General features: G+C 41.4%; 1 protein-coding gene across 1 annotated transcript in view; it reads right to left on the minus strand.

The window, feature by feature from the left end:
• Positions 1–24,707, minus strand: part of SPIDR (scaffold protein involved in DNA repair) — a 277,556-nt gene that overhangs the window by 153,909 nt on the left and 98,940 nt on the right. Inside the window, exon 7 of the mRNA XM_061438706.1 lies at positions 11,742–11,842. Within this exon, the coding sequence (XP_061294690.1) occupies positions 11,742–11,842 (101 nt within the window). The remainder of the gene's footprint in view (positions 1–11,741; positions 11,843–24,707) is intronic.

Here is a 24,707-nt window from a genome sequence, read left to right on the forward strand (position 1 = left end):
GAGCTTCAGCTTTAGCATCAGTTTTTCCAATGAATATTCAGTGTTGATTCCCTTTAGGATTGACTGGTTTGATCTCCTTGCAGTTCAAGGGTCTCTCAAGATCCATCTTCAGCACAACTAGAGAGCCTTCTTTATGGTCCAACTCACATCCGTACATGACTACTGGAAAAATGACAGCTTTGACTAGATGGACCTTCGTCAGCAAAGTAATGTCTGCTGCTGCCTAGATTTAGTTTTTCTTCCAAGGAGCAAGTGTCTTTTAATTTCGTGGCTACACTCACCGTCCTCAAGATTTTGGATCCCAAGAAAATAAAATCTGTCACTGCTTCCACTTTTTCCTCTTCTGTTCGCCATGAAGTGTTGGAACCGGATGCCAGGATCCTAACTTTTTTTAACATTGAGTTTCAAGCCAGCCTTTTCACTCTCCTCTTTTACCCTTATCAAGAGGCTCTTTAGTTCCTCTTTACCTTCTGCCATTAGAGTGGTATCATCTGCATACCTGAGGCTGTTGATATTTCTCCAGGCAATCTTGATTTCAACCTGTGATTCATCCAGCCCCACATTTTTCATGATGTACTCTGCATTTAAGTTAAGAAACGTTACTCTGCAGGGTCACAATAAACAACCTTGACATACTGCTTTCCCAATTTTGAACCAGTCTCTTGTTCCATGTCCAGTTCTAACTGTTGCTTCTTTACCTGCATACAGGTTTCTCAGGAGACAGGTAAGGTGGTCTGGTATGCCCAAGTGCATTATTATATTATTACTAATGCTTGGTACATCAAAATTTTAGTTTCTGAGTAAATGTTGTAAGCTGCCATCAGATTCATTTCACAGATAATTTCACAATAAAATTCATAAAGCTCTAACTAGGAGTTCTAGATTACAATACCTAAAAACTGAATTCTGAGGAAATTTACATCTTAATCCTGTAAAAGCACAATTATTCTTTGTAAAACTTATGCTCCCCCTTAAAATTTTAAGTCATCTGGCAATGATGAACAGACACATTTCTTAACCACAACTGCTTACTGAACTGTAAACAATTATGCTTTCACTTCTTGATTCTACATTTTTTTTTTTGTTTTGGCCTTTTCACCCAGTTTAAAATATTCTCTTCCAAAAGCCACAATAATTCTAAGCATGAAACAGAAATCTGAAACCCAAGTCTTAAAAAGAAAAAAAAAAAAAAAAAAGAACCAGACAAGACAACATGGCCTGAGAGGCTGTGATGCCCATCACAGTCCCCAGCAATGTGAACAATGGAGAGAGCACGTAAGCCCCTGGGATCACAGAGACACAGAGCGGCCACCAGCTGTGTCAGAGGGTCTGTTCTCTGCGGTAGCCTGCACTGTTCTGGAGAGGGTAAATGAGCAATGGAAGGTCTCATTTTTTAAGAAATTCAAGTAAGGAAAAAGCATACAGAAATTCCAGGAAAGCAACAGACCCCTCAGCAAAGTTCATACAAAACCAGAGAAGAGGGAGTACTCTGGAGTGCTTGCCTGTGTCCCCCTAAATCCACATATGCAAGCCCTAACTCCACGCTGTGGCTATATTTGGAGACAGACCTCCAAGACAGTAATTAAGGTTGAAAGAGGTCATGGGAGGGGCTGATGTGACAGGATTAGTGAGGGTCCTTAGGCGAACAGAGCCACAGCTTCCTGTATCTCTTTGCCGAGCAGACAGGAAAGGCCCTGTGAGCACATGCCCAGATGGCCGCCGTCTCCAAGCCACAAAGACAGCTCTCTCTAGAAACTGACCACGGTGGCACCTCAATCCTGAACTTCCAGCCTCTAGAACAGTGAGAAAATAAACGTCTGCTGTTTTAAGTCCTGTGGTCTGCGGCATTTTGTACAGCAGCCAAAGCCGAGTAAGACAGATTTCGGTACCATGAAGTGGGCTTCTGCTATAGCAAGTATCTGAAAATGTGGGTGCAGCTTTGTAACTGGACAGTGGGCAGAGACTGGAGAAGTATGAGGTACATATTAGGAATACAGATGTTAAAGGAGATTCTGGTGAGGTATCAAGCAGACGTAAGGAACAAGTCATGGACAGCGGAGGACAGGGGACTGCTATGGACCGAATGTTTCTGTCCCCACAAAATCTTTATATTGAGGTCCCTAACGTGATGGTGCCTGGAGGTGCAGCTTTGGGAGGTGATTATGCCAAGACAGAGCCTTCAAGAATAGGGTCAGAACCCTTATAAGAAGAGACACAGCGAAGCTCTCCCTCCTCGCCTGTGAGCACACAGCAGAAGGCAGAAAGAAGCAAAACTTGAAGATCTGTAAAATTCTCAGCCTGTCCATAATAAAAAAGCATACTGGGACAAGGATCCCAACGATGTAGCTAAACGATCACTCAGTAAAGAGATTCTGTGAGCACAGACACTACCAGTCTGCATCAGAGGAGACAAAGACCACGGGAAATGAAGGAAGGCTGTGAGGCTTCTTCACAGGACAGAAAAGCTAGCCTGCAAATATGTGTCACCCTTCAAAAAAGGGAATGATGACCCTAAAGGCCACCCAGAGATCCTAAGGGCTGCCACTCTCACCACAAGGCCGGGCAGGGCTGGTATTCCCTTCTGTGCTTCCAAGGGCAGGGCTATATCTTGGGTTTGTTGGGAGAAGATGCCCTTCTCCGCCCCAGGGGTGGTGTCTCTACAGAGAGCCTTCGGTGAGAGGCCCAACAGAGCCGTGGGGGTGACACCGTCCTCCAGGGGGCCTGGGTGGCAGAACACTGAACCAAAGAGGATTTTCCTTGACCTTTAAAATTAATACAATGACCCTTGGTAGTTTCTGGGCTTGCTTGGGACTTATCACTGCATTCTTCCTTCCTGTTTCTTCCTGTGGAAAGACAATGTCTGTCCTATACCTGACCACACTGTATCCAGAAGCACATGACTATGGTCTCACAGCTATTGAGGAATTCTGTCTCAGGCTGGAATCGAACCTCAAGTCTCACCTACATCTGATTCAGACATCTAGACGAAACTCTGGACTATAGAGCCGATGCTGGAAAGGCTTAAGGGTTTGGGGGCTGTTGGGATAGAATGAATGCATTTTGAATGTGAGAAGGACATGAACTGTTGAAGGCTAGGGCAGAATATTTGAGACTGAATGCTTTGGTCCCTCAAAATTCATACACTGAAGCCCCCTGGCCTCCCAGTGTGGATATAGTTAGAGACAGGGCCTCTAACGAAGGGTCTAACTTAAATGAGGTCATAAGGATTGGGGCACCAATTCTAAAGGATTAGTGTCCTTTGTTGCTGTTCAGTTTCTAAGTCGTGTCTGACTCTTTGCAACCCCATGGACAGCAGCACACCAGCTTCCTGTCCTTCACTATCTTCCGGAGCCTGCTCAAAGTCATGCCCTTTGAGTTGGTAATGCCACCCAACCATCTCACCCTCTGTCATCCCCTTATCCGTTTGCCTTCAACCGTTCCCAGCATCAGGGCCTTTCCCAATGAGTCGGCTCTTCGCATCAGATGGCCCAAGTGCCCTTAAAATAAGAAGAGAAACTAAAGAACCAGATCTCTCTCTCTCTGCATAAGCACGCAGCCAGATGGCAACTGCCTAAAAGCCAGGAAGAGAGCCTCGCTAGAACTAGGTCTTGCCAGCACCCTGACTTCAGAACTTCACCTAAAGAGCTCTGAGCAACAGCATCTGCTAGCCAAGTCACCCAGTCTGTGGTACTAAGTTATGGCTGCCCGAGCTGACACAGGGTCTAGTACGGGTTAGATTTCCAAAGGTGAGCTGTGTGTGGGACTACCTGATGTGCAAACTGACCCTTCCACTCTGAGTGCACCCAAAGCAAGGTCTTCTTTATTGAAAAACTTCCTTGTTTAAAAACTTTCCTTCATAGTATTGTAGGTAGTATTTTTGGCTCAGAAAACAGTGTTCTAAACAGTGTTCTAACAGTGTTTTAAAATGGTGTTCAAAAATCATATTGCCCACCTCGTAGAGTAGTGGAAATAAAAACAAAAATAAACAAATGGGACCTAATGAAACTTAAAAGCTTTTGCACAGCAAAGGAAACTATAAACAAGATGAAAAGACAACTCTCAGAATGGGAGAAAATAATTGCAAATGAAACAACTGACAAAAGATTAATCTCCAAAATATATAAGCAGCTCATACAGCTCAATATCAGAAAAACAAACAGCCCAATCAAAAAATGGGCAGAAGACCTAACTAGACATTTCTCCAAAAAAGACATACAAATGGCCAATAAATTCATGAAAAGATGCTCAAAAGATACTCAATATTATTCATTATTAGAGAAATGAAAATCAAAACTGCAAAGAGGTATCACCTCATAGCAGTCAGAATGGCTATCATCAAAAAATCCACAAGCAATAAATACTGGAGAGGGTGTGGAAAAAGGGGACCCTCCTTCACTGTTGGTGGAAATGTAAATTTATACAGACACTATGGATAGCAGTATGGAGATTCCTTAAAAAAAAAAAAAAAAAAAAACTAGGAATAAAACTACCATATGACCCAGCAATCCCACTACTGGTCATATATCCTGAGAAAACCACAGTTCAAAAAGACGTATGTATCCCAGTGTTTACTGCAGCACTAGTTACAACAGCCAGGACACAGAAGCAACCTAGATGTCCACTGACAGGTGAATGGATAAAGAAAATATGGTACATATATACTATGGAATATTACTCAGCCGTAAAAAAGTATGAATTTGAGTCAGTTGTAGTGAGGGGGATGAAGCTAGAGCCTGTGATACGGAGTGAAGTCAGAAAGAGAAAAACAAATATTGCTTATATGTATATATGTGTTAGCATATAGATGGAATCTAGAAAAACAGTACTGATGAACCTATTTGCAGGGAAGGAATGGAGACGCAGATGTATAGAACAGACTTGTGGACACAGTTGGGGAAGGAGAGAGTGGGACGGATTGAGGGGGCAGCACTGACACATACACGCTGCCCTGTGAAAAGCAGACAGCCGGTGAGAGGCTGCTGCATGACTCAGGGAGCTCAGCCGGCGGCTCCACAATGACCTAGAGGGCCGGATGAGGGACGGGGAGGCAGGCGCAGGAAGGAAGGGATAGGTGTACAATCATGACTGATTTGCACTATTATACAGCAGAAACCATCCCAACACTGTAAAGCAATTTCCTCAAAATAAAAAATTTTAAAAATCACACTGAAAACAACTTTTAAAAAGTCATAGGGCTGTTAAATATCTCTATTTTTTATATATTTAACATCAGCTATAAAGCAAACAAATGTCTTGAGAAAAATTTTAGGAACCCAACTACAAAACAGCCAATTACTACTTCTGGATAGTTATTAACTAGCAGAGTCCTTTAGAAATCAGGGCTCATATCCACCTTCTCTAAGCCATCCTGAGGGAGGCTAGAGTGCGTGTGCATCTGTGCAAAGTGCACACTCACTGGCAGTCCAACATGCTGAAAACCCTGCAGCCAAAAGAACTAAAGACACATGTATTGACATATGGACAGATCCAGGGTGTCCCTAAGGCCCTGTTACTCTTGATACTCACTCCAATAGCAACCCTAATCCCCTCCCAGTCTCTGAGAACTATTCATAAAGGATATTCTAGTGAAGAACTTCTAATCCATCAGTTAAGCCACTTTATCATTTTATTTTTTTATTTTTTTTTAGTTAAGCCACTTTAAATTGGGTCAAAATAGGCAAGCTTCCCAGGTGGTGTAGTGGTAAAGAATCTGCCTGGCAATCCATAACCCTAACCCTGGGTCGGGAAGATCCCCTAGAGGAGGAAATGGCAACCCACTCCAGTATTCCTGCCTGGCAAAGTCCATAGACAAGAGCCTGATGGACAACAGTTCATAGGGTCACAAAAGAGTTGGACATGACTGAGCACACACACAGGCAGTATCAATACTTAGACAGAGCAGTGTACGTTCCAGCAGGAATTACAGTGAATTCACAACTGCTAAAGAAGAGCAGGTATTTCGGTTTTGGGTGCCATTCCCTTTCCAAGGACACTGTAATTGACCCTAAGAGGGAGGAGAGGGCAAAGGAGAGCAATCAGCTGAAGGATTAAAATGAGATGATATAGAAAAGTTTATCGTCTCTCCAAGGGCATGCATGGAGAGACCAGGGAATACAATCACCAGAGAGCCTGAGGGGGAGCACTCGGAGGATGCCTTCATGCCAGAACAGTGGACAATGGCAACACAGGATCTCAAGAAGAAATCACCAAAGGTTTGGCTAAGACAAATTTTCTCAGGAAAGAAAGAGGCACAGATCAAGTGACCTGCAAGGGCCTTCAGCTCCTTCAGCAGAGCTAGGACCATTTCTGCACTCTGGTGTCATGGAAAAATTTTTAATTTAAACCACCGACATCATTTATTTACTTCATAAACACCTACTGAGTCCTCGGGCACAGCTCAGGGTTGGGGTCAGCCCTGCACATCCTTGTGGCACTTTGCAGAGCTAGGATTTACCTTTACTTGGTATACCTACCGAACAACAGGACGCCAGCAGTGTAACTACCAACAGAGAAAAGTGTACTGGGCCTGGTGGTCAAGTGGCTATCATGAAAGACACGGCAGGTACAGGGCAGCTGTGACAGGCTCAGGGTGGTATGTATGTGAGAAATAACTAGTTGAGTGGGCCAAGACCCAGACCAAGAAAGCTCACACCACAGGCTCCGACAGTGATGGACACTTACTCCAACACAAGAGGCAGTCAATGGACATGTTTTAAAGCAGATAAGTGACAGCAGATTTGCCTCTTAGGATAATGACCCCAACAAGCTGAAAATGAAGACAGGCAGGGACAGGGAGACCAGGCAGGAGTGACGCAGCAATCCAGGCACAAGGGGACAGGGGCCTGAGCTCGTGGCAGATGGGATCGCTGAAGAGGTCTGACCTGAGAGAGTTGTGAGGAAGAATCACCAGCACTGAGGGACTTGATGGCTTGAAAACATGTGCAAGACAGACCATGGGGGAAAAAAAAAGAGAGCCCATGGAAATCACTTGGTGTATGGGCCGGGGTAGCAGGTGGCAGGCACACTGGTCCGCTGGGTCTGCAGGCACTGAGGTGCCGGTGGTGCTGGTGCTGGGCCAGGGCAGTTTCCAGACTGCCCAGCAGTCCTGGGAGTTGGGCGGGGGGGTTGGAATGGAGATCCTAGATTATCCAGGAAGGGGACACAGAACAGAAGAGGTCAAGGCAGAAGCCTGACAAACACCTGCTGAAGCTGCACACAGAGGAGGAGTCACACAGGAGGAAAGTGTACACAGGAGGAGGCAGACCAGGAGGGAGCGTGTCCCTGAAGGAAAGGCGACCAGCTGTGTGAGGCTGCATGAACACAGCGCCGAGGAATGACCACTTCCGCATACTGGTGGAGATGGAGCAGCGTCACAGGGGATGGAAGCGGGTGTGCTCAAGTTGCTACCCTCGTAAATCGCTGTCACAGTACAAAGGCAGTTTCCAAACTTTGTAAGGCATTTTACTAATCCAAGAACTTACTTATTCTGCACGCGTGTTGAAAAGTTTCCTATTTTGTAACAGAATGTGTTCGGAAAGCTTAGGAGCATTGTGTGATAAGCTGCCGCACACTCTAAGACCACCATCCTACAACAACACTTATGAGCCGCCAAGTCGGCTGGCTCACTCCCCTTCCTCACCATCTTCCGGGGAGACAAAGGCAGTCAAGCCTGGACTCCTACTTTCAAGCAGGCTCCTTCAGGCACCAAGGTCCCAAGTGGAAATTACAACCTCCCTGAAAGTAAAAATGAGCTCACAGAGTTTGGAAAGATAGACCGGTGAAAAGGTTACGATGACACACTCAAGATTTCACATCAGGACGAAGGCCGACACGATACTGAACTAGGCTGGAGGGTAAAACGACAATTGCCTGAGCAAGCCAAAGGGAGTGCTGCCTTGCCAAGATCAACGCTTTTCTAAAGGTCAAAACTAGCATTTTGAACATACAGATAATTTTTGTCATTAATGAGGTCCCAATTTAACTCTATGAATGAATTTTTATTCATTGAGCCACGTGTGGAATTCAACAGCAAATGTGTATTACGCGCTATATAATTCATTTAGAATGGGCTAACTTTGCAGTCTTGTTTTTGGATAATTTACAAAAGAAAACAGAAATAAAGATTCTTTTAAACCTCAGATCTATGAGAAAAGAATCTGTAGAATTACTGTTTTTCTTTTCGTGTAAAAAGAAATGGAGAAAGCACAGATTAAATAAACTTGCAGGGAATCTGAAAGCATCATTTAATTCTGCTGTGCCACCAAATCTCATTACATGGGTTTTTAGGTAGAAAAACTCACAAGAGATGAAAAATAGATGAAGCAGAAACAGCTAAGGGCTGACACACAGTAGCTAGAGAGTTGGGTTTGGTGTCAGTATCCTTTCCTTTCTCTCTCAGGTCCCATCAATACTTTAACATAATTATGAAATAACTTGATCATATGAACTCTTTTCTACTAACTTACACTTAAAATGATCACTGGAAATTACAGTCATTTGGGACATGAAGTCACAGTGCTAACAGCGGGTAAACTGGTATCATAGTTTGTTTCCTGACTTAAATAACTCAAAGAGAATTAATGTGAGTTCCTCTTGCCCATGACTACAAAGAGCAATATTAAATACCACTGCCGTACCTAAATGTGGGTTTGGATATAAAAAGTGGAAAAAATAAAGCTTAGACACTAATCAGCTTTCTGGTTTTATTGGTCAGAGGGAAGCTAGAAATACTCCAGAGGCAGCTCCCTTGACCCCAGAGGAAAGCGGAAGTTAGGAAAAAGAACTGCAGCTAGACCTCCTCAGCATCCTGGAGCTGACCCACACTGAGCAGGTCACAGGCAGGGTCCCTTCACTTGAAGCAAAGGGTAAATAACTAAGATAGACCAAGGAGTTGAAGAAAACATTTTAAATGAGTTTAAGACTTGGAACTAGGAAACTGTAACCTGTTTCAGGCCATGTCATTCTCATTCCATAAATCTGAACAAACATGTATTGTTTTTAAACTTGTCATATTATGTCAAAAACCCCACGTCTTCACAGAAACTAAAATTTAACAGGCACAATACTGCCAAAAATCAGACAAATTAAATAAACAGCCAACCACATGCCTCTCTTTCCTAGCTTTAAGCTCTCAATATTAGAATACTTAGACCAAGTCATATGTATTTTCTATCAAGTATTTTTTTCAAGTAATTGAAGGATCTTAGTTTACCAACTAACTAGGTTTGGCAGAAATAATCAACCATTTACTAACACCAAGACACTTTTTATTTATGAGAAAATACTGCAATGAAGAAATTAAGAAGGACATGGCAACCTATTCCAGTATTCTTGCCTGGAGAAGCCTCAAGGTCAGAGGAGCCTGGCAGACTGCAGTCTATGGGGTCAGGAGTCGGACCCTACTGAGCGACTAAGCACAGCACAACACAGGAGACAACACACATCTACACAAAATCCCTGGTTCTTCGGGCTCACACCACCGTCACTGTGTAGAAAATGCTGGCCCTGTCATTTCTTTTTCCTGTCCTGACCACTCAAGTGGGGAGTCTTGAACACGACCCTGTTTCAGGGGCCTCCTGAGTCTTAGAGGGGTCCCTGGGAAGCAGTGAGAAAGAGGCAGGGGCCAGATTTCTGGCTTCTTGCTCCAGCAGGGCCGAGGGAGACCCACTCCACAGGAGCCACTACTCTGGACGCTTCCTGTGCCTCAGGGGCACAGCAAAGGGAGAGGAGGGCTCCAGGAGCAGTGCCCAGGGGACCCACTCTGCCCCTGGAGATGAAACTTCTGAGTGCTCACAGCTAATGATGCTCAAGGACAAGGAGCATCTTGTTACTCAGCGTTGTAACAACTGCCTCACTGGGAAAATCAACCTCAGTTTTAAAAATATTTTTTAATTGGAGGATAATTGCTTTAGAATGTTGTGATAGTTTCTGCCATACAACAACGCAAATAAGCCATAATTATATATGTATATATCTCCTCTCCCTCTTGAGCCTCTCCCTCTCTCCCCCTATCCCACCCTTCTAGGTCATCACAGAGCACCAGGCTGGGCTTCCTGTGTTATTCAGCAGCTTCCCACTAGCTCTCTGTTTTACACGTGCTAGTGTATATGCTGCTAAGTCGCTTCAGTCGTGTCCGACTCTGTGCGACCCCATAGACGTCAGCCACCAGGCTCCCCTGTCCCTGGGATTCTCCAGGCAAGAATACTGGAGTGGGTTGCCATTTCCTTCTCCAATGCGTGAAAGTGAAGTCACTCAGTCGTGTCCGACCCTCAGCGACCCCATGGACTTCAGCCTTCCAGGCTCCTCCGTCCATGGGATTTTCCGGGCATGAGTACTGGAGTGGGGTGCCATTGCCTTCACCAAGTGTATATATGTCAATGCTACTTTCTCAATTCATACTTCCCTTTCCTTCCCCACAATATGTCCACAAGTACGTTCTCTGCGTATCCAGTTCTTCCCTGCAAATAGGTTCATCAGTACCATTTTTCTAGATTCCACATATGTGTGTTAATAGAAAATATTTGTTTTTCTCCGACTTACTTCACTCTGTATAATAGGCTCTAGGCTCAGAGGGTTTTGTCACAGAGATACCCCATGAGTCCATCCCTGAATTTCAGCTGTTCACTACATGGCAGTTCCTGGGATTGGGGAGAAAGGGAATTACCTCTATTTAATATTTACAAGTTTTTCTCTTATTTACCAGTTGCTATAAACATACAGAAGTGAGAGAATACTTTTTTATATTGAAAGGAAAAAAAGTCTTCTGCCAGCCCACAAAGGAAACAAAACACCAAACAGTGAGACGTTCTTCCTAACATACACCTACAGTGAGGTGTACCAAAAGTAAAGAAAAAGACACAACTTCTTACAAATATCAAGGAGAGGATTCATAGGTCTGAAAAATAAGAAATTCATCAAAGAGAAAAACAAAATCCAAATTCTTAAATACAAAGACTTCTAAAAGAACAATCTATTGGAGTTGGTCTTATTCATGTTTTCAATTAATAGATAATTTTTGCCTGTTTTTTTATTTTGCTTTTCTCTTTCACTCATTATATCAGTAAGTACCCTCTATTCTCAAATGAAAGAAAAGAAAACAAAAGGAAGATTCCAAATAAGCTATCTGGTGTTGATGAGCCAAACAAAAGCTCATCTGTTCCCTTCAGTCTCAGCACCCAGTCATACTTGTTTTACTTGGTATTTTTCTTGTCCAACCTCTAGAACGTACTTTCTCAGCTCTATGCTTGACCATCTGGTTAATTCACTTTAATGAGAAGTTGAAGTAGCAACTTTTAAGCTGCATACTACACCTCATTAGAAGGGTTCTACATCAATTTAGTGAGACAAGGACTTGGGATACTATTGAAGTTAGTGTTTATTGAACGTCTGTTTCAGGTGTGTGTGTGTGTGTGTGTGTGTGTGAATGATATGTGTGAATGTTTCAGGTGTGTGTCTGTGTATGAGTGATATGTGTAAATGTTAGGTTAGTGTTTACTGAATGTCTATTTCAGGTGTGTGTATTATGAGATGCAGTAAGATGTACTGCTTACTATGGGTCACAGTCACAACAATCAGAAAGCTACTGAAACAGATAAAGCAGAAACAGATATAATATAGAACCCTCCAACTCAGATCTTTGGCACCTAGAGAAAAAGGGGTAAAAATAGTAATGTATATATTTTAATGTAAAAATACTTTTACCTGGCATATTCTTTACTCACATATACCAGTGCAAGCCTTACCTGAAAGTGTCTTTTGATAAGAAAGACCCTGATGTCTCCACAAAGAAATGGTGGATCTCTCTCGATTCTGCAGTCCATTTAGTCTTTCTGCTAGCCCGCCTCTGTTCAACAAATTATAAAGTATTAAGTTTAGTGAAAAAAAAAGCTTCAGAACAGTTGGAACATTTATACTTTATACCCTCCAATCAGGGGATGCAAGTTTTAACTCATTTGGCATTACATTCTCTTCCTACAGGTCAAATCCTTCTACGTTAGTTATCTCCTTTTTTAAGACTTCTTGGATGATCAGTTTTCTGATTCTTAGAAATGTGGGCTCCTCTGAGATGAGTCTGACTTTCTGACTACTCTTTCTTAGTTAACTTACTCCATGCATATATACCGATTATGTGTTTCCTGCTATGCCGAGCCAAGCACAGGTGCCAAGGATGTGAAGAAGGCAACAAGCCACACCACGGTGGACCTTATAGTCTAATCCACAGACGGGCAAAAAGATAAGTGTAAAATGGGTTCAGAGTTGTAATCAAGAATAAAACCTGCACCCAGTTGACAGGCAGAACACTCACATAAGAGGATCTGGGTATGAGCTCATTATTTGACCTAGAGATAAGTGAGTATTAACTGTAAATACAGCCAACATTATACAAAGGAAAAAACTTCCATGAATGGCAGGAAGATGACTAATAATAAAGGATACACAGGCACTTCACAAGAGACCCGATCTATCAATGAATAAATAGACATACAGATAAATTATAAAGCTCATTTGGGTTTTTCCATGAACTACCTACATTCAGAAGAGTCAGCAATTCCTAACATATCTCTGACCACAAGAGAAACCATGATCAGCTGTTAATCACCATTTAACTATGTAAGTCATCAATTATTTATTATCTCATAAAATTATGTTCACTGATCATTTCTCATTATTTCATTTTATTCTAATAATATTCCTTTGATGTAGAAACAACAGATATCAATACCCACCTCATACATGAAAAAAGTCAGAGCTTAAAGAGAGATCAGGAAAATTCTCCAATATTGTATAACCAGCCAGATGAGGAAACAGAAAGGATGCTGTGTCTGGCATTTAGTCAATCTTCAAGAAATGCTTGTCACTGCCATTACTGACTCTGTTAGATTTTTACTTGCACCCTACACTCTTTCCACAATGACTAAAAGACCTCATTTTAATAAACATTATATATATTATCACTACAAATTACTTCATTTTCCTATTAGGTAGGGTTTTTTTCTACAGGCACTTATTATTTCTGAATATGTGTGTGAGAGAGCAGTATATATTACAGGAAATTTTTTAAAATTCTCACAATCATATATATGCCAAAGCATCTCTACTTTATATATACGTAAGCCTTTCTTCAGATCATTCTGTTCACATGAAGTGACTAAGCAGGCACTACTGGCATCCTCACATGACACAGGACAAACAGAAGCACTGAGAGTGCAACACTGTGCAAGGTGAGACATCTGCTGAGGGGCGCAGCTGGTGAACACCAGGTGGTCTGGCTCCAGAGATCACAAGCTCAAGACTCAGTGACACACCTACTGCCTCTTCAGGAATACCTGCTACTTAAAGATACTAAGAATACATAGAAAAGCAGAAGACCGTGTTCTCTGCACAACGACCTAATTATTTACCAAATGTTTGTTTGCAAACTTATGACTTTAAGGGAGAAGGAAAAAAAAAACATACAGTCTGAAAGCATTATCTTACAAGTGAACTTAGGATTGAAAGGTAAAAATCAGGAGTAAAAATGAATGAATGCAAAACTGTCCTCTGTCACATGTGGGAGCATCTGAAGCCTAAGAGAGAACCTACATTCCCTCCCAGGCTTTGGTCACAGGATTCCTCTGTTCCAAGAATTCCTGCAGGGAATTCTGAGCAGGTAGACCAGAACTCAGGAATGGAAACACCATGATCTCTAGTCAACAATCACAATTCCAGTAAAAAATCTCTTGTATATTTAAAAAAAAAAAAAAGATTCAATAAGGCTCTGCTATAATGTATGCAAAATAATTTTTTTCTTTTTCAGTTTTATTGAGACATATTTGACAAATGAATTTGTAAAGTACATACGGTATATACAGTGGTGACTTGATATATGTATACCTGTGAAAGGATCCTCCCCCATTTACTCAGCTGATAGATCACGTTTATATTTTATCTTTTTTGATGTAAACATTTAAATTCCACTCTTGACAAATTTCAGTTGTACAATGTAGTGTTCTGAATAACGGTCACCATGTTTACATCAGATCCTCATAACTTACTCACTTTATGACTATAAGTTTGCACTCTTTTCGCATGAATGCATTCCCAGAAGTGGGACTGCTGGATAGTATGGAAGAATCTACTCAGTTTCCTCAGAACCTCCATACTGTTTTCCTTAGTGGCTGCACCATTTACACTCGCACCAACAGCCCACGAGTGTTCCCGTTTCTCTGCATCCTGGCCAGCACTTGTCATTGCTTGTCTTTTTAATGACAGTCATTCTGACAGGTGTTAGGTGGCATCTCAGTGAACTTGGACTTGCATTTCCCTGATGACGACTGATGTTGAACACCTTTTCTCACATCTTTGGTCATTTGAATGTCTTCTTTGGAAAATGTCTATTCAATTCTTCTGCTCATTTTTAAAAGCTGATGGTTTGATATTTTTGCTATTGAGTTGCATGAGTTAATGATGTGTTTTGGATATTAACCTTTATCAGAAATAATTTACAAGTATTTTTTTCCATTCTGTAGGTTGCCTTTTTCATTTGCTTCTGGTTTCCTTTATTCTGCAGAAGCTTTCTATTTTGAAAAATTCCACTTGCTTATTTTTGCTTTTTTAGATTTTGTTTTGGTGTCAAATCCCCAAAATCCATCACCAGGACCAAGGTGAAGGAGATTACCACCTATGTTTTCATTTAGGACTTCTACGTTTTCAGGTCTTCCACTGAAGTCTAACACCTGAGTTGCTTTAATGAGTGGTGTAAGACAGGGGTTCAGTTTCATTCTTTTGTATGTGGCTGTCGAATTTTCCCAACATTACTGAAAAGACTACCCTCTATCCATAGTATATTGTGGCTCCACAGTTATGAGTTAACTCACCATATGTGCACAGGTTTACTCCTGGACTCTATCATGCTCCACTACCACTTTGTAATACGGTCTGAAATCTGGAAGTGTGATGCCTCTAACTTTGCTCATCTTTCTCAAGATTGCTTTAGCTATTTGGGGTCTTTGTGGATCCACATAAAGTTTAGGATTGGAATTTTGATAGGGGTTGCGCTGGATCTGTAGATAGCTCTGGGTAGTATGGACATTTTAACCATATTAATTCTTTCAATCCATGAGAACAGAATAACTTTCCATTTATTTTTGTCTTCCTCAATTTCATTCACCAATGTCATAATTTTAAGTGTTTTTTTTTTTTTTTTTACCTCCTTGGTTAAATTTATTCCCAAGTATTTTATTCTTTTTGATGGAACTGTAAAATAGGATTTCTTTCTTAATTTTTATTTTGGATAGGTTTGTGGTTAGCATAGAGAAATGCAACGGATTTTTGTACACAGAGATACTAGGGACTTGGTTCCAGAACAACACAGTGAATTTATTATCATAATAAAGCAGATCACAAGAAACTTTTTGGTTTCCTTATACATGTAAAAATTAAGTTTACACTACACAGTACTCTATTAAATGTACAACAGCATTATGTCTTAAAAATGTATATATCTTAATTTTAAAATGCTACTAAAAATGGCAGAAAAACACAGGGTTGCCACAAACTTTCAATCTGTAAAACAAAAACACACAATACTTGCAAAATACAATGAAGCAAAGCACACAAAAAAAGAAGTAGGCCTATATTGATTTTGTATCCTTTACTGAATTTATTTACTACTTCTCACAGTTTTTTTAGTGAGTCTTTGGGTTTTCCTGTATAGTATCATGCCATCTGTAAATAAGACAAGCTCTAACTCTTCTGATATTTAGATGTCTTTTATTTCTCTTTCTTGCCTAATTACTGGGGCTAGGACTTTTAGTACTGTGTTAAATAAAAGTGACAAGAATGAATGAACATCCTTGTTGTTCTTGATATTAGAGGAAAAGCTTTGACCTTTTCGCTGTCAAGTATGATGTCTGCTGTGGGTTTGCACTTTGTGGTTTTTACAACGTTAAGGTACGTTCCTTAACACCCAGTTTGTTGGAAGTTTTTTTCATAAACGGATGTTGATATCTATAAAAACATTTTCTGCGTCTATTGAAATGATATGATTTTTTTGTCTATCTTATTAATGTGATATATCATGTTGACTGATTTGTGAAGGGTGAACAATCCTTGAATCTCTAGAATCAATCCCAATTGATCATGGTACATAATCCTTTTAATATATTGTTGAACCTGATTTGCCAATACTTTTATTAAGGATTTCTGTGTCCATGTTCATTAGGGATATTGATCTATAATTTTCTTTTCTTCAGGTGTCCTTGTCTGATTTCCATATCAGGGCCATGTAAAATGAGTTTGCAGTTGTTCCCTCCTTTTCTGTCCTTGGAAAGAGCTTGAAAAACATTGGCATTAATTCTTTACTGACTATGAGACAGAATTAAATAGTGAAGCCATCTGTTCCTGGATTTTTCTTTGTTGTGAGGTTTTTGATTACTGATGGTAAAGAATCTGACTGCAGTGCAGGAGACCCAGACTTCATCCCCAGGGAGGGAAGATCCCCTGGAGAAGGGAAGAGCAACCCACTCCAGTATTGCCTGGGAAATTCCATGGACAGAGGAGCCTGGTGGGCTAAGGATGGTGGGGTTGAAAAGAGTCAGATAGGACCGAGCAACTCTCACTTTCTTTCAATCTCACTAGTAGTTCCTCCATTCAAATTCTTAATTTTATCTTGATTCAGTCTTGGTAGGTCAATGTTTCTAGGATTTATCCATTTCTTCTAGGTTGTCCAATTTGTTGGTATATAATTGTTTATAGTACCTATCATAATTTTTTCTATTTATACGGTATTACTTATAAGGACTCCCTTTTTAGTTCCAGTTTCGAGACTTTTCTCCTTTTTTGTTGTATCTAGGTAAGTGTGTGTCTATTTTGTTTAGCTTTTCAAAACATTAATCATTTCTACAAATCTTTTCAATTGTCTTTTCAATCTATATCATATATTTCCCTACTGATTTTTACTATTTCTTCTACTAACTTTGGGCCTAGTTGTTCTTCTTAATATGATTCTTTGAAGTGCAGTTAGGTTGTTCGTGCACTGCTGACTTCATCATTATGAAATGATTTCCCTTGCCTCTTGTTATAGTTCTGGGTTCAAAGCCTATACAGTATGGTACAAGTAGAGCTACCCCTCTTTCTTTAGGTTTCCATTTTCATGGAATATTTTTTTCCATCCCTTCACATTCAGTCTCTTTCTCTCTACTTAAAGGTGAAGTTTCTTACAAGCGGCATTTGGTTGGACTTTTCTTTAAAAAATCCATTCAGCTACTCTTTGTCTTTTGATTGGAGAATTTAGTCCACTTACACCAAAAGTAATTACTGATAAATATGGATTTATTGTCACCATTTTGTTCATTGCTTTCTGGTTTTCTGTAACCCTTTGTTCCTTTTGTCTTCTCTTTGTCCCTTTCATTTCAATTTGTTGATTTTTCTCTATGGTATGTTTTGATTCCTTTCTCTTTAACTTTGTTATCTATTATAGGTTTTTCACTCTGTGGTTACCATGAGGCTATATAATATGTCTGGTATTTAAAGCAGTCTACTTGAAGCTGATAACAGCTTAGGTTCAAATGCTTACCAGAATTCTATACATTTACTTTATCCCACTCTGACATTTTATGTTTTTGATGGTACAATTTACATGCTTTTATCTTATGTATCCATTAACAAAGCACTGTGCTGCTGCTACTGCTGCTAAGTCGCTTCAGTCTCGTCCAACTCTATGCGACCCCATAGACGGCAGCCCATCAGGCTCCCCTGTCCCTGGAATTCTCCAGGCAAGAATACTGGAGTGGGTTGCCATTTCCTTCTCCAATGCATGAAAGTGAAAAGTGAAAGTGAAGTCGCTCAGTCGTGTCCGACCCTCAGCGACTCCATGAACTGCAGCCTTCCAGGCTTCTCCGTCCATGGGATTTTCCAGGCAAGAGTACTAGAGTGGGGTGCCATCACCTTCTCCAAACAAAGCACTGTAGTTACAGTAATTTTAAATATTTTTGTCTTTAATTTTTTTTCATACTATATTTAGAGGTGATTTACTCACCACTATAACAGAATTAGAATATTGTGAATATAACGATATATTTACATTTACCAGTGAGATTTATTCTAACATGTTTCCCATTACTTTTAACATCCCTCTTTTCAGTTTGAGGAACTCCCTTAGCACTTACTGTAAGGCTGCTGCTGCTGCTAAGTCACGTCAGTCGTGTCCGACTCTCTGAGACCCCATAGACGGCGGCCCACGAGGCTCCCATCCCTGGGATTCTCCAGGCGAGAACACTGGAGTGGGTTGCCATTTCCTTCTCCAGTTCATGAAAGTGAAAAGTGAAAGTGAAGTTGCTCAGTTGTGTCTGACTCTTCGTGACCCTATGGACTGTAGCCTACCAGGCTGCTCCGTCCATCAGATTTCCCAGTACTGGAGTGGGTTGCCATTGCCTTCTCCTACTGTAAGGCTAGATTAGTGTAATAGATGTACTTCTTCAATTTTTTTGCTTCATCTCTTGTTCAACTCTGAAGGACAATTTTGCTGGGTACAGTATTCTACGTTGGCATTTTTTCCCCTTCAGCACACTAGATATATCATGCCACACACTTCTTGTTTGCCAATGCTGTGCTAAAAATCTACTCATAGTTTTACTTTGGTTTCCTGGTACATAAGACACTGATGTTCCCTTGCTGTTTTTACAATGATTTACCTTAACTTTTGATAATTTCATTATATGTTTTGACATGGGTGTGTTTGGATTCAACTTACTAAGAATTTTCTAGACTTCCTGGATCTAGATGTTTGTTTCTTTACCCATCATAGGTAAGTTTCAGGCATTATTTCTTTGAATGAACTTTCTGCCTGCTTCTCTCTTCTCCTTCTGAGACCCCTACAATGAAATACTGGCCCACTTAATGGTATCTCAAGTCCCTGAAGATATCTTCAGTCTTTTTCATTCCTCTCTCTTTCTGGTTCTCTGTATGGATGAACTCTCCTGCCCTGTTTTTGAGTTCACAGATTCATTCTTCCACTGGATCTACACTGCTGTTGAAACCCTCCACTCAGTTTTTCAATGAAATTATTGCATTCTTCAGCTTTGTGGCTTCTATTTGGTACTTTCTTATATCTTCTATCTCTTAAAATTTTCACTTTGCTATTGCATTATTCTCTTGACCTCAGTGAGCATCCTTAGGACTATTATTTTTTAACTCTTTTCAGGCAAATCATTTATGCCTCTGTCTGTTTCCAGAGTTTTCTATTGTTTTCTTTTTTTTAATGTATTTCTCTTATTTTTTCATTTTGCTTGACTCTATGTGTTTAGGAGAACAACCTTATTGTTCAGCCAGGCCTGAGTTCTTGGTTCCCGAAAACTTTTGTGAACATCCAACATGTCTTCTTTGTTCTCAGTGTCCTGGAAGTTGAGAGTGTGCCAAGACCCATCAGTGTCCCAAAGGCAGAATCTCAGTCAACACCTTTTAAAGAACACAAGTAAACTTCTGCAGGGAAATACAGGGAGCTGGGCAATTCCGTGCACTCCCTCTGTGTTGAGCCCTTTGGGGATAGCCAGATAAGAACTGCTTCTTTATTTGCTACGGTCCTGCTCAATCCGCAAACGCCAGTCCTGCTGGCCATCAGACACAGGCAATCAAGGTATGTCCTCTGGGTGGCAGTCACAAAAGCTAAAATGCCAGACATGTGCACAAGCCTCTTCTAGGAGACATCATCAACCCACAGCGATGTGGAGAGAGAGTGAGAAGACGGCACCTGCTGGCCTCCCATGTATCCAAGGAGAATGGCAGTCAGCAGCCAAGATGTGTGATAAATTAGAACCTGATCCTCAGGTAATTGTGCAGTAGTTTGAGCATTCTTTGGCAAAGCGGGAGACCAGGGTTGGAGCCCTGGGTTGGAAAGATCCCCTGGAGAAGGAAATGGCAATCCACTTCAGTACTATTGCCTGGAAAATCCCATGGACAGAGGAGCCTGGTAGGCTACAGTTTATGGGATTGCAAAGAGTCAGACATGACTGAATGACTTCACTTTCTTAGGGATTGGAATGAAAACTGACCTTTTCCAGTCCTGTGGCCACTGGTGAGTTTTTCAAATTTGCTGGCATATTGAGTACAGCACTTTCACAGCATCATCTTTTAGGATTTGAAATAGTTCAACTGGAATTCCATCACTTCCACCAGCTTTGTCCATAGTGATGCTTCCTAAGGCCTACTTGATTTGCATTACAGTATGTCTGGCTCTAGGTGAGTGATCACACCATCGTGGCTATCTGGGTCATAAAGCTGTTTTTTGTATAGCTCTTCTGTTTATTCTTGCCACCTCCATATCTTCTGCTTCTGTTAGGTCCATACCATTTCTGTCCTTTATGGTGCCCATCTTTGCATGAAATGTTCCCTTGGTATGTCTAATTTTCTTGAAGAGATCTCTAGTCTTTCCCATTTTATTGGTTTTCTCTATTTCTTTGTATTGGTCATTGAGGAAGGCTTTCTTATCTCTCCTTGCTATTCTCTGTAACTCTGCATTCAAATGGGTATATCTTTCCTTTTCTCCTTTGCCTTTCACTTTTCTTTTCTCAGCTATTTGCAAGGCGTCCTCAGACAACGATTTTGCCTTTTTGCATTTATTTTTCTTGGGGATGCTGTTGATCACTGCCTCCTGTACAATGTCACAAACCTCCATCCATAGTTCTTCAGACACTCAGTCTATCAGATCTAATCCCTTGAATCTATTTGTCACTTCCACTGTATAATCATAAGGGATTTGATTTAGGTCACACCTGAATGGTCTAGTGGTTTTCCCTACTTTCTTCAAGTCTGAATTTGGCAATAAGGAGTACATGATCTAAGCCACAGTCAGCTCCTGGTCTTGTTTTTGCTGACTGTATAGAGCTTCTCCATCTTTGGCTGCAAAGAATATAATCAATCTGATTTTGGTGTTGACCATCTGGTGATGTCCATGTGTAGCGTCTTCTCTTGTGTTGTTGGAAGAAGGTGTTTGCTATGGTCAGTGCATTCTCTTGGCAAAACTCTGTTAGCTTTTGCCCTACTTCGTTTTGTACTCCAAGGCCAAATTTGCCTGTTACTCCAGGTATTTCTTGACTTCCTACTTTTGCATTCCAGTCCCCTATGATGAAAAGGACATTTTTTGGGGGGTGTTAGGTCTAGAAGGTCTTGTAGGTAGACAGCATATTAAAAAGTAGAGACCTTACTTTGCCAACAAAGGTCTGTCTACTCAAAGTTATGGTTTTTCCAGTAGTCATGTATAGATGTGAGAGCTGGACTATAAAGAAAGCTGAACACAGAAGAATTGATGCTTTTGAACTGTGGTGCTGGAGAAGAGTCTTGAGAGCCCCTTTGACTGCAAGGAGATCCAACCAGTCCATCCTAAAGGAAATCAGTCCTGAATATTCATTGGAAGGACTGATGCTGAAGCTGAAACTCCAATACTTTGGCCACCTGATGTGAAGAACTGACTCATTGGGAAAGACCCTGATGCTGGGAAAGATTGAAGGCAGGAGGAGAAGGGGACGACAGAGGATGAGATGATCAGATGGCATGACCAATTCGATGGACATGAGTTTGAACAAGCTCTAGGAGCTGGTGATGGACAGGGAAGCCTGGTATGCTGCAGTCCACGGGGTCACAAAGAGTTGGACACTGAGCAACTGAACTGAACTGACCCTCAGGCAACAGCTTTTATCATATGCAAATAGGCCTCTTTGGGAGAAAGAATGGGAGATGTTTTTGTCAGCTCACTGTGGGCTGAGCCCTAGAGGAATAGCCACAGGGAGTCTTGGTAAGTTCATTAAGAACTATATCTCTGCTAAAGTCTGGTGGCAGGACCAACTGGATGTACATGAGTTTGAGTAGGCTCCGGGAGTTGGTGATGGACAGGGAAGCCTGGCATGCTGCAGTCCATGGGGTTGCAAAGCATTGAACACAACTGAGCGACTGAACTGAGAATCTGGTGGGTCTCATAGACACAAGCCCTTTTGGCTTTTAGAGCCAGGTGTTTGGGGGGCTAGTCCTTCCAGTGAAAGTTTTAGAAGTTGAAGTGCTAAATACTGGATCCAAATTCTCTGCTCCAACATGCAAACTGCATGTTGCTGAGCCAGGGTGGGGTCTATGGTGAGGATCTCATAAATTCACTAAGCAAGTTGCTGCTGCTGCTGCTAAGTCAAATCAGTGGTGTCCAACTCTGTGCAACCCCATAGATGGCAGTCCATCAGGCTCCCCCGTCCCTGGAATGCTCCAGGCAAGAACACTGGAGTGGGTTGCCATTTCCTTCTCCAATGCATGAAAGTTTTCAAGTGAAAGTGAAGTCACTCAGACGTGTCCAACTCTTTGCGACCCCGTGGACTGTAGCACACCAGGCTCCTCCATCCATGGGATTTCACAGGCAAGTTAAGACAGTCCAATTACCTTTTATATAAAATAATTGGTACCAATAATTGGTACCAAAAATAGATTGGCATCAATTCAACAAGGCTAAACACTTATACAAAATGTGAAATGAAAAAGAGAAAGATTCAAAAGCATTCTAACTAATTTCCAGAAAAAGAATCACCACATACTTTTAATACACTCTACCAGGTGAAGAAATCAGGTAAAGAGAAAATAATTTAAATAAACATACTATATAATATCTTCAAGTTTTGCTTTCTGTCAAATATAGCAAGCACTGCAAAAAAAAAAACAAAAACACCTGACCGTAAGACTGGTGAAATACGGCCTTATTATTGACAACCTAACTAAAATATCAAAGCAGTGCTAGATTGCCTTTCATTAGTTATGCCTTAAACAGTGCCATGCATCAACAAAAATAAAAATAGGACTTCCCTTGTGGCTCAGTGGATAAGAGCCCACTTCCCAACATAGGGGACATGGGTTTGATCCCTGGTCCGGGAAGATTCCACATGCCAAGGAACAACTGAGTCTATGTGCCACAGCTACTGTACCCACCCTCCAGGGCCCACAGGCCGCAACTACCGAGGACAGTGCTCCTAGAGCCCGTGCTCCACGACAACAGAAGCCACTGCAAGAAGAAGCCTGTGCACCACGACAAAGAGTAGCCCGCACTCCACGCAAGTAGAGAGAGCCCACATGGAGCAACAGGACCCGGTACCACCATGAATAAATACATAAATAACTTTTAAAAAATAAACAAACAAGGAAGAAGGCCCAAAGACGCTGAATTAACATTTCCCTGTCGGACAAATCACAAGAGAGAGGGCCAATGTTCTCCAGCCTTGAAATGCCAACTACTTAACTGGATCCTTGCTAGCTAGTCCTTATGAGGTTTAAAAAAAAGAAGAAAATCCTTTTAATCGCATTTATAAATATTTTATTTGTGCTACATTTGTGCTACACCCACCTTTTTCCTCACTGCAGTTTCATTTTCCACAGACTGCCCCCCACCCCATCCCCAGCTGAACTTCTGTGACAACGGCTTGTGACCCTTCCCTGTGAAGATTATCAAGATGTCTGTATCCACAGCATTTTCATAAAAGTTCACTTCAACAAGTCTTTCTTTCATCATTACTAGACAACTAGTTAAGAGATTTTCTCAACTGAAAACATGATGCTCTAAACAGAACAGCCTATGAGCCGAACATGTGACCTTTCCCCTGCTTCTGAACCAGGTCAGCAAACCTGCTCCGGGCAGCAACCATGGGCCTTCAGGAAGTTCAGTAAAGCTCCTCCTAGTGTCAACAGAGAGTCTTCCAGTCTGATGCCTGAGACAGACAGCCCTAATCACACCAATCACACTCTTAGTATTTCAACACAGTAACTCTGAAAGAATAACCACAAAACAGACATCTCTCAGTTATCACTTAGAAATCACAAGAAGAAATCAACTATTTGCATATTGCTGGAGTTGCTTCAGTCATGAGCAAAGGATATTTGAATCCCTTTAATTAGATTCCTTTCCTGTTTTCTCAATAGACTACGACATCATTCTCATTTAAGGGTATTTAATAACTTCTTCACTCTGGGCATGAGGCATTCTGTCTTACTTTATGTCAAAAACAACAACAGTGAACAGGCATCGACATATCACCAGACTATATCCATTGCACTGGATCAGTCACATTCTTCTAGTCTCCCCTCTGCTCCTTTATTCAAAACAGGTCTCCTTCTCCCATTTGCATCCCTGGATATGGACAGCGATTATTCCTAACCTCTGTCTCCACTGGGTCTTCTCTATTATTTTCTAACTCATCTCACATTTTTCCTCTGGGATCTCTTTTAGACACTGGATCCCAATCAAGCCTGATCAAACGTGTGCCCGCCCCTTTCCTGCTTTGAACTGCAGCTTCTAGCAGAGGTGACACTGCTCTCCAGAACTCAAGCTCCTTGCCTCCTCCCCCACTGACCCAACACTAACACCATCACTGGGCTCTCCTTGGTGTGTGCTGTACTTGCCCTCTGTGAAGTACACAGCCTCAACAGATCCCAAACCGTATTCTTCATTAGTGCATTTACACACTCTACTGTGCTCCTGCACACATTCTGCTGGCCCTCTGTAGCCTAGCTTCTATGGTTCTTCACACACACACCAGCCAGTATCAGGCCTGTGAATCCTTGCTCTCGCCAACTACAATCACAAAAGCAATCTCAATACTCTTTATTTCTATTTCCCTCTTTAGATATAACTCACTCAAAAACAAGAACAGTCATTCACTTGTATTAACTGTCAAACACAGCACTTGGAACATGGTTACTAAATAAAATTT

This window comes from Bos javanicus, chromosome 14 (genome assembly GCF_032452875.1).
Source record: "Bos javanicus breed banteng chromosome 14, ARS-OSU_banteng_1.0, whole genome shotgun sequence".
Taxonomy (NCBI): Eukaryota; Metazoa; Chordata; class Mammalia; order Artiodactyla; family Bovidae; genus Bos; species Bos javanicus.